The sequence below is a fragment of the Balaenoptera physalus genome (genome assembly GCF_965194825.1).
Source record: "Balaenoptera physalus genome assembly, chromosome: 6".
Classification (NCBI taxonomy): Eukaryota; Metazoa; Chordata; class Mammalia; order Artiodactyla; family Balaenopteridae; genus Balaenoptera; species Balaenoptera physalus.
Window position 1 is genome coordinate 3,558,251 of NC_138885.1, and position 9,512 is coordinate 3,567,762.

The window sequence follows — 9,512 nt, forward strand, 5'->3', positions numbered from 1 at the left end:
TTCCTCATTCCACCGGTCTGCGTGTCTGTCCGTGGCCTCTAAAACGTTGTCTTACTCATGGTAGCTCTAACTTAAGTCTTGACACCTGACAGGACGTGCTCCTAACCTTTTTCTTCTTCAAGCACATGCTCCCGCTTTGTGGATCTTTGCTCTGCTCTGAAAGTGTTAGAATCGGCTTGCCAAGTGCATTGAAAGAGCATGTTGGCATTTCGATGGGAATTGTTTTGCATTTCTGGCTCCGTCTGGGGAGATCTTTTCTCTGTTACTTCTTAAAGGCAGTCTCTTGTCTCCAGGGCCCTGGCAGCTTGGCAGAGGCAAGGTCGTGTTTTGCAGTGACCAGGGCTGGGGTGCCCGTACACTATGCAGGGCGTGGCAGTCAGACTGCCAGGCCTGTAGGGGCTGAGCCACTGGACTGGCCCTCTTACACCCAGGTACACAAAAAAGAAAATATGTTGGCTGTCGTGTCAGGGAGTCCAAGGTCGGTTACAGGGTACAGCCTCTGGTCAGGACCCACATCTTCTGGCTTCCCCTCTGCTACTCTGCTCCCCGGAGACCCTTTCCATGTGGTGCCAGAGATGGGCACCTCCCAGGCCCTCACTGTCCCACTAGCTGTGACTCAGCCCAGCCCCCCCTCCCCTGCAGCAGGAATGGTGGTGCAGGGCCGGCGGGCAGCTCCCTGAAGAACTGGTGTCCAGGGCGGCCTCACTCCAGGAACAGCTGAGGGAGAACTGAATCTTTTATCTTTCATGTGTATTTACATGTGAATTTTTAACAACCAGATAAGTTAGGGAAAATTCCTTTAAATAGTAATCACTCATCATGAATTTTAAAGATTTAATATAGGAAAATTCCCTTCATGAGTGACTTTTCCTGAAACACACGCATAAAGGGAACACTTGGACATTTGTTGGCTTCTGGAAGGAGTGTGATCCTGTGTTAGAAACTTAGGGAAAGAGAAATCTGGAACTGATGTGATCCTTACCTGCCCAGACCCTACAGTAATTCCTGTTGTCTATCCCTGGACACCAGTGCAGCCCTTCTGAGGCATCCAGCACTCTCAAAGCACCACCCCCCCGACCCTTCCCAGGCACCCAGCACTCTGGACGGCCCCCTGCAGTTCTTGGGGACCAGCCTCAACAGTGGCTGGACCTTCCAGGTCTCAGGAGCCAGGTGAGTGCTGGGCCTCGGCACCCAGGTGACACAGATGCCTGGTGTCTCTTCCCTTCTGAGACCAGGGCCTGGATCTCAAGTTTACACCCTGTACTGGGCTCCCTTGAGTGACAAGCACAGTGCTGGGCATCTAGGAAAGACATTAAATCAGTTGATCTTAAAGCAAACTTTGGCTTATGAGTGGATGGATGTTTCTGAAACAATAAATAAAAAGGTCATCTACAACTCAGTTGAGTGCCATTTTCTTTTCACTGCAGATTCCGTGGCCCATGAGTGGCCCCTGGACACGGTGGCTCTACCTGCAGGAATCTCTGTCCCCACCCACTCCTGCTCTCTGTGCACCGTCACCCTTTGCTTCCTCCTTCCCCCCCGACCTGTCAGTGCACCTTATGGCAGTGGCAAGAAGCCGCACTCTTTGTGTTGGGCAAATCTGCTCCCAGGCCCTGCCCCAGACTGGAATTTTGTGGTCTTGCATTTGTCCTTTTGGAAATAAGGGGTGGTGTTTTCCAGTACCAGGGTGGGACTCTGTAAGGTGAAAGATGCATGGCTCTTCTCACTCCATCTCATCAAACCCAGATTCCAGACACTGATCTCTCCTTGGTGGTTGTTTTGGTGTCTCCAAGGAAAGTGGTAATAAACTGTGTTTGGCATTTGTATGGACTCCCATTAATATAAATGGAGATGTTAAGCGTAGATGTGTTCTTCAAATTGCCACATTAGAAAAGTGGGGTAACCGTCACCCAGCTGCAGGGGGCACTGAGCCTGTGGTGAGGCCCCCAGGGTATTGGTGGCCCCAGCTGGCACCAAGATTTGGTTCAGTAACCAACAGTGTTGATCTTACTCTGAACCTCTGCATTGGATAGATACGTCTACCTTTCTGAAGGGTGTTTTCGTTTCATTCTTTAAATTCTGCTCTTTAAGCCCAACCTGAAATTTTTGGTGATGTTGTTCTGTTTAGCTTATATGTGTGTGTGTTTACTGAATTTTTTGTTTCAGAATAGTTTTAGATTGCTTGTTTTTTTTTTAAATAAATTTATTTTATTTAATTTTTGGCTGATGTAGTTCTTTTTAGCTTATATGTGTGTGTGTTTACTGAACTTTTTGTTTCAGAATAGTTTTAGATTGCTTGTTTTTTTTTTTAATAAATTTACTTATTTTATTTAATTTATTTTTGGCTGCGTTGGGTCTCCATTGCTGCGCGCAGGCTTTCTCTAGTGGCAGGGAGCGGGGGCTACTCTTCGTTGCGGTGCGCGGGCTTCTCATTGCGCTGGCTCAGTAGTTGTGGCGCACAGACTTGATTGCTCCGCGGCACGTGAGATCTTCCTGGACCAGGGCTCAAACCTGTGTCCCCTGCATTGGCAGGCGGATTCTTAACCACTGTGCCCCCAGGGAAGCCCTGCTTGTTTGTTTTTAATACTGGATTTTATAGCCATTCTCCCTCTTTCTCTGGCTTGGTTTGGGTGCAGAAATTTAAGTTCATTGTCATTGACACCTGGAAGCTGCACTGATAGCCAAGTGGTCCCACTAAAAGTGGTGTTGCCAGGAGGTAGGTGCTTTTACCACCTATAGAGCCCTCCACCTGTGTGGCTCTGCCCCAGCCGTTCCACCCAGCAGCTCTCTTCCCTCATCAAAGTCTCCCATCCCCCATCCATTGGCCCGGCCACTTTCTTGCAGTTAGTCACCTTCCAGATGCCCTCCAACCCTCTTGGTGCAGATGGGCTGATCGCCCGTCTCCACTTGGCTTTTTTCACTTGACAGTAAATATATTTTGGAGACCACTCCGCATCAGTAAGTGGTGATGTTCCTCAGCCTCTCTTAGCTGCGTGGCACTCCACGGACATTGCCCCCATGCTGTGTTTGCATGCTGTGCCGTCGCCGTCTGACGCCTTCCTTCTTTAAGCATGTCCTCTTTCGGCCCCCATGCCTCCTAGTGCAGGGGGCCTGGGGACCAGGTCCTGTGTGCACTGGCCTAGAGGGGCTCCCGTCACGTGTATACTGCGTGAAGAACTTGTGTTGTTGCTGGACTTGGGCGCAGGAGATGGGGTGGAGGTCAGCCTCCCTCTGGGGGGTTCTGGAGGAGCAGGGGTGGCTGATAGGCCGCTGCACCGGGCTTACGTTAGGTGACGATGGGACCCTCACTTGATGGGTACAGAAAGCCTTCTCTTCCTCCTCTTGGTCTTAGCCTTGCTTTCATCTTTGGGGAGATCCTCAGAAGGGAAACTCTCATCAGTCAGTATGTTTTGACTCTCTGATAACCATTTCTTTAACAATTTTTTTTATTAACGTTTCAGGATGGGTGTAGAGTAGGAGGCATGAGAGCCCGTTCTCGTCTTCCGCCTTTTTGCCCTGAGGTGAACGCACCGCGGTCTAAGGAGCTTTCCCTTGTTTACGGGTCCTCAGACTCGCGAAGGGCGCCCTGTTCTTGCCCATCTTTGGGTTCATGCTGGGCTTTTAGGAGTTCTGCAACCCCTGTGACATTGGAAGTAAACTTTCTCCCTGCATTGCATTGTTCTGGAGGTCTTGTGTAGCGTGGGGTTTTATTGCCTATTTAAAGGAGTTGGTGATCCAACAACAGGTTCAGAGCGACTGCTCAGAACCTTGTTTTGGGCTCTGTGGGGAATCGCTGACGCTGCCCCTTCCTTCTGCCTTCTGCACTGTTTACACAGGAAGCACCTCCTTCCTATCTCTGCACGGAGGGCTGCAAAACTGTAAAATACGAAGGCCACGTTCAGTGCTGGGTTTACTCATGTCTCTGTTTAAATTAGTCAAAAGTAAGTAAAAATGAAAATTCAGTTCCTCAGCCACATTCCAAGTACGTAATTGCCACATGTGGCTGGTAACTACCTTAAGAGCACAGCTAGGGGACATTTCCATCATCCCAGAGACTCCTGTTGGGCAGTGATGTTTGCAGTGTTTAATTTACACTAAATGCCAACGACGTGCCTTGTTTTCAGCGCCTGATTTCTTGGTCCATTTTTGCTGTGAGATAAGCTTCCTAACGCAGCCTTCGTTTTCTTTGCTCTAGTCTTTAGAAGAAGTATGCGACCTGCTGCACGCAGCCCCTTTCCAGAACATCTTACCAAGAGTCCACGTGAAAGGTGAGCCAGTCCTCTGACCAGGGCAGGGATGCATGTCTGTGTGGTCAGGGAGTTCTCGTTAGTTACAGGCCAGCTTTGTTTGAGTTTCGTGCCTGTTCAGTCATAACCTGGGGTAGTTGGTAACATAATGTAGTTAAATGAGTGTCAAATAACGGAACTATTTAGGGCTGAAATGCTGTGTCTTGGATGTGCTTCAAAATAGCATGGAAGCAGGGGTGTTGGGTATCTATGAAACAAGAGTGCCCATCTCGTGATTGTTGCAGCAGATGGGCACAGAGGATTCATTGTACTGTGCTCTGTTTTTGATTACATTTGGATTTTTCAATAAGTTTTTAAAAGTGAATATTGAACAGAAAATCAATTCTCTGAGTTAAAATAGCAAATGAGCCAGTTCCATAAAAGATTTTTCAAAGAGAACCTACATGTATAATGTTAAACATTTTTCATTTGGTTGGTTTTTGTTTGTTTTGACAAAATTAAACTTGTGCAGTTATTATTCATACAAAGGAACAGAGTGTAAAATATTTTTTTCCACTGCAGAGGGAGAGAGACTTGATGCCAAAATGAAAAGACTAGAATCAAAGTACGCCCCACTGCATCTTGTCCCTCTCATCGAAAGACTGGGAACCCCTCAGGTAACGCATGTTGGGGCCGCTGTCACTGCTGTGAGCTGGGCCCCCGTTAGGCCACTGGTGGGGCTGGGGCTTGAGAGCAGGGGTTCTGGGTGAGACGCAGCCCTGAAGCGTCGTGAGGGGGGACGAGCCCACTCAGCCACTCAGGCCCCAGTGTCTCAAGTGGGGCTCGTAACAGGACCTTGTCACAGGGTGGCCGGGAAGTTTGAATGAGCTAACACGTGGAAGGGACGTAGAACGTCACCTGGCACGTGAGACAGACACAGAAAACGTCGCTGTTTTTGTCGTCCATCCCTTCACGAAGAAGGCTTTCTCATAGGTTTTTAAGAAGAGAAGGCAGGGAGGAGTTCCGCGAACTTAGGCCAGCTACATCAGAGTCTCTCAACCTCAGCACTGTCGCCATTTTGGACGAGATAATTCTGTTGTGGGGACTGTCCTATGAATTGTAGGACATTTAGCAGGATCCCTGGCCTCTACCCACTAGATGCCACTAGACCCACCCCAAGCTGTGACAACCAAAAATGTCTCCACACATTGACAGATGTCCTCTGGAGACAAATCACTCCCCGTTAAGAACAGCTGTACTTGACAGTTTTCCACTCTGAAATACATTTAGTGTGGTAAGACATACGGGTAATAGCCGACATATTTTGTTGATGCTTATTTCTAAAAACCCTCTTCTGCAAGCTGGGATAGTTTCCAGTGAGTCAAAAACAAAACCGGAGTACTTTAGTTTCGGCACTCCAGCCTCCTGCCATGCCTGTGACGTTTTGTCCTTCCTACAGCAAATTGCAATAGCAAGAGAGGGGGACTTGCTGACGAAGGAGCGCCTCTGCTGTGGCCTGTCCATGTTTGAAGTCATCCTGGCTCGGATCCGGGCCTTTCTGGACGACCCCATCTGGCGGGGGCCCCTGCCCAGCAACGGGGTCATGCACGTGGACGACTGTGTCGAGTTTCACAGGCTGTGGAGCGCCATGCAGTTTGTCTACTGCATTCCTGTGGGGACACACGAGTTCACAGTCGAGTAAGCGCGTGTGCTCGGGGCGGGGTGGGGGAGAGAGCCTGGCGCTGGGCTAACACAGGGGACCACCTTCCTCTGGAAATGGACCCCCAAGTTGCTGAGCTGCTATAAAGCTGCTCAAGTGCCCAGCAAGTGCCTCAGGGCTGGGCTTCTGGAGTTGTCTGAACTCATGGAAACTTGTGCAAGTCAGGTGTGCATTTTGCTAGATAGGAGGGCCTCAACTTCATGAACTCATTCTTCATGGAGGAGCCACAGTGTGCCAGAGGAACCCCAAAGAGGTGTTTACCGGGGACACACCTCTGCTCAGCATTCCGGGCGGGGCGCGCAGGTGGTCTGGTCGCTGGAGTCTGATCACTCATCCTACCTACCGCTTCTTGTCCCCAGGCAGTGTTTTGGCGACGGGCTCCACTGGGCTGGCTGTATGATCATTGTGCTTCTTGGGCAACAGCGGCGCTTTGCTGTACTGGATTTTTGCTACCATCTACTCAAAGTCCAAAAACATGATGGCAAAGATGAAATTATCAAAAACGTGGTATGTGGAAGTTTCACAAAAAAAAGATACTTTCTAGTTACTATAAGTCGTTTTTCTGAGAATGTTTCTCATGCCAGGACAACTGAAGCTTTCTTTTCACTCCCCAAATGAATCTAAATAGAATTAGTAAGTAAAGGAGTCTGGTACTGAAATACTAATGGTTCCATTTTCCTTCTATTTTCAAGGTATGTAGACCTACTTCAAATTATAGAGCCTTGTAAGATCTGCATTTTCAGATTACTGGCATACCCTTCAAGTCTTCTGGCTCCCTTCACTGTAGTTAAAGTGTGTTTGAGGCTTTTTTAAAGATCTTTTTGTGTTTTATGGATTCTTTGAAACAGAATTCCAGAAAATACTCTGCCATTATCTTTTCAAATATTTTAGTTTTTCTTCCATTTTGGGACTTCAGTTAGATATGTGTTAGACGGACTTATCTGGTCTCCACTTAACATCTCACAGTTTTCTAGGTCAGAAGTCGGGTACAGCACAGTTCAGCTGGGTCTTCCATTTACAGTTTCACAAGGCCACTGTCAGTGTGTCTGTAGGGCTGTGCTCTCTTCTGGAGCCTCTGGTCATGGATCTGCTTCCAGACTTATTCAGGTGGTTGGCTCAATTCAGTTCCTTACAGTTGGAGAACTGAGGTGTCCATTTCCTTTTCCTTGGCTTTCTGGGCTGTACCCAGAGTACTGTCTTCATTTAACTAACTCACTTCAGCTCAGTCTGACCTGCTGTGCTTTTATTTTCGAAAGTCATTAGTGTATATTTAAAATGTTGACTTGGTTCTTCTTCAAATCTTGGTAGTAATTGATAATTTTATCTTCTTCATGGAATTTTTTCCAATTTTTATTTCTTTACACATTTCATGTATCTTATGTTCTTTATTTTTTAATTCTAGTATCTGAGGCCTCGAGGGGTATCTAAAACTCTGAAATGTTACACTGCATTGGACTTTTTTTTTTGGCTGCATCAGGTCTTAGTTGCGGCACGCAGGATCTTCTTTGCAGCACGCGGGATCTCTCATTGCGGCACACAGGCTCTTCGTTGCGGCGCGCAGGTTTCTCTCTAGTTGTGGCATGCGGGTTTTCTCTCTCTAGTTGTGGCGCGCAGGGTCCAGAGTGCGTGGGCTCTGTAGTTTGAGGTATGCAGACTCTCTAGTTGAGGTGCGTGGGCTCTGTAGTTGTGGCGTGCAGGCTTAGTTGCCCCGTGGCATGTGGGATCTTAGTCCCTTGACCAGGGATCAAACCAGTGTCCCTTGCATTGGAAGGCAGATTCTTTACCACTGGACCACCAGGGAAGTCCCTGTGTGTTGGATTTTATTTATTTGGCAGCTCTTGTTTGATAGGGTTTTCTCCTCGGATATTCATTTACTGTTCATCTCCCAGAATTATTACCAACTTGGGACCACTTTAGCCTAATGAGAGGTCCAGGCTTCGTGGAGAGTCTCCAGCTGTAGTCCACCTTGCTTACTGCCCAGGCTCTCTCCTCATCCCACTGCTGCTGGTGGCATCTATCCCTGAGGAGGTCCTGGCTTTTGCTTTACTTCCTGCATAGACAGAACCAGCAGTGCTTGTGGTTTTTTTATCCGGTTCTATTATAGCATGAAGGTCTGTCAAAGCATCCTGTCCACAATAACTGGAAATTTTTAAAACTTGTGTTATACTAGGTTTACTGGTCTTTCCCCATTGACCATATTATCTTCATCTTTACATTCCTGGCTTTTAGGAGGTGTCCTATAGGTTCTTAATACCTGTTTGTTGAATAAATAGGTCTGTTAAGTTTTACAAATGAACCTACAGTTAGTAGCATGAAACCAACAGAGAAATGTTGCAAAATATATTCATCGGTCTAATAGTTACATTAATGAGATGGTACGTGTCAATAGTTTGCTATAATTTTTCTGAGAAAATATGAAAATCCTGACATTTTGACACATGAAGAATAAATGTATAACTGTTATTAGTAAAACATCCTAATTTTAACTGTTGTAGCCTTTGAAGAAGATGGTGGAGAGAATTCGCAAGTTCCAGATTCTGAATGATGAGATAATCACTATCTTGGACAAGTACTTGAAGTCGGGCGATGGAGAGAGCACGCCCGTGGAACACGTTCGCTGCTTCCAGCCACCTATCCACCAGTCCCTGGCCAGCAGCTGAGGGCATGTGTATCATCACCTGTTTTTGAAGAGTCCCAGTACTGACTGCATTTAAGAACTATAAGGGCATGTTTTTCTTTCCATAAACTATTTAGTGAGATCTTTAGGAACTATTTTTCAGTATCTCTGTGCCTGTTAAAGGGGGTGTTTTCAATCTAAAAGCTTAACTTTATAAAATTGACTTATTTTTCTACACTAAAAGTGTATATACTTTTGGTAATTGGAGAGTCTGAGAATTTGGCTGCTGATGGTTGCCATCATGTTCTTACAAAATTATTTTCCATTTTTCTATGGAATGTTCCAACAGCTAGCTATGTTATGAAGTGCTGCTGAGTTCATCCTTTAACAAAGGATCCGTAACATTTAGGGAAAGATTTGTGAACTTAAGCAAGAACCTTAATTACCAGCTAATTGTGATAAAACCCATTACCAATTAGAATTAAACTTAACGATTATTTAGCTTTTGTTTAGGGATTTTTCTGGTTTTTTTATGAAAACCTTTTCTAAGTCATTTGTTCCTTTCCCCTTTTTGTGTCAGTGTTTCAGAAAATAGTGAACTTGATTTCTCTGCTTCTGCTAAATCCAGTTGTGACAAAATCTAATTCGTGAGGTATGATTTAAAGGTTACAGAAATAAAACTAATGAAACCTGTTTGTGTTCCTTCATTTACTGTGACCCTCCCTATGAGCCCTGGCTTGGGCAAGGTACTTTTTCTCTCCTCACTCAAGTGCACAAACCAGGCCAGGAGTCTAGGTCGTCACCTGCAGCCTTGGGAGAAGGGACAAGATCATGATAGTAACTTCCATATGGCTTTAAAAACGTTAATACCAAAAAGTCCAGGGGCATCATCCATGGCACCAAATACAGTCTGTGAACTATTCTGTTGTACTGTTTAACCCTGAGTTAC

The 9,512-nt window shown here is 46.4% G+C and overlaps 1 protein-coding gene across 1 annotated transcript in view; it reads left to right on the plus strand.

Moving 5' to 3' along the window:
* Positions 1-9,256, plus strand: part of CYFIP1 (cytoplasmic FMR1 interacting protein 1) — a 96,674-nt gene extending 87,418 nt beyond the window's left edge. Inside the window, 5 exon segments of the mRNA XM_082465669.1 lie at positions 4,196-4,268; positions 4,809-4,903; positions 5,686-5,924; positions 6,306-6,453; positions 8,442-9,256. Coding sequence (XP_082321795.1) covers positions 4,196-4,268; positions 4,809-4,903; positions 5,686-5,924; positions 6,306-6,453; positions 8,442-8,606 — 720 coding nt within the window. The 3' untranslated portion in view covers positions 8,607-9,256.
* Positions 9,257-9,512: the final 256 nt, after the last annotated feature.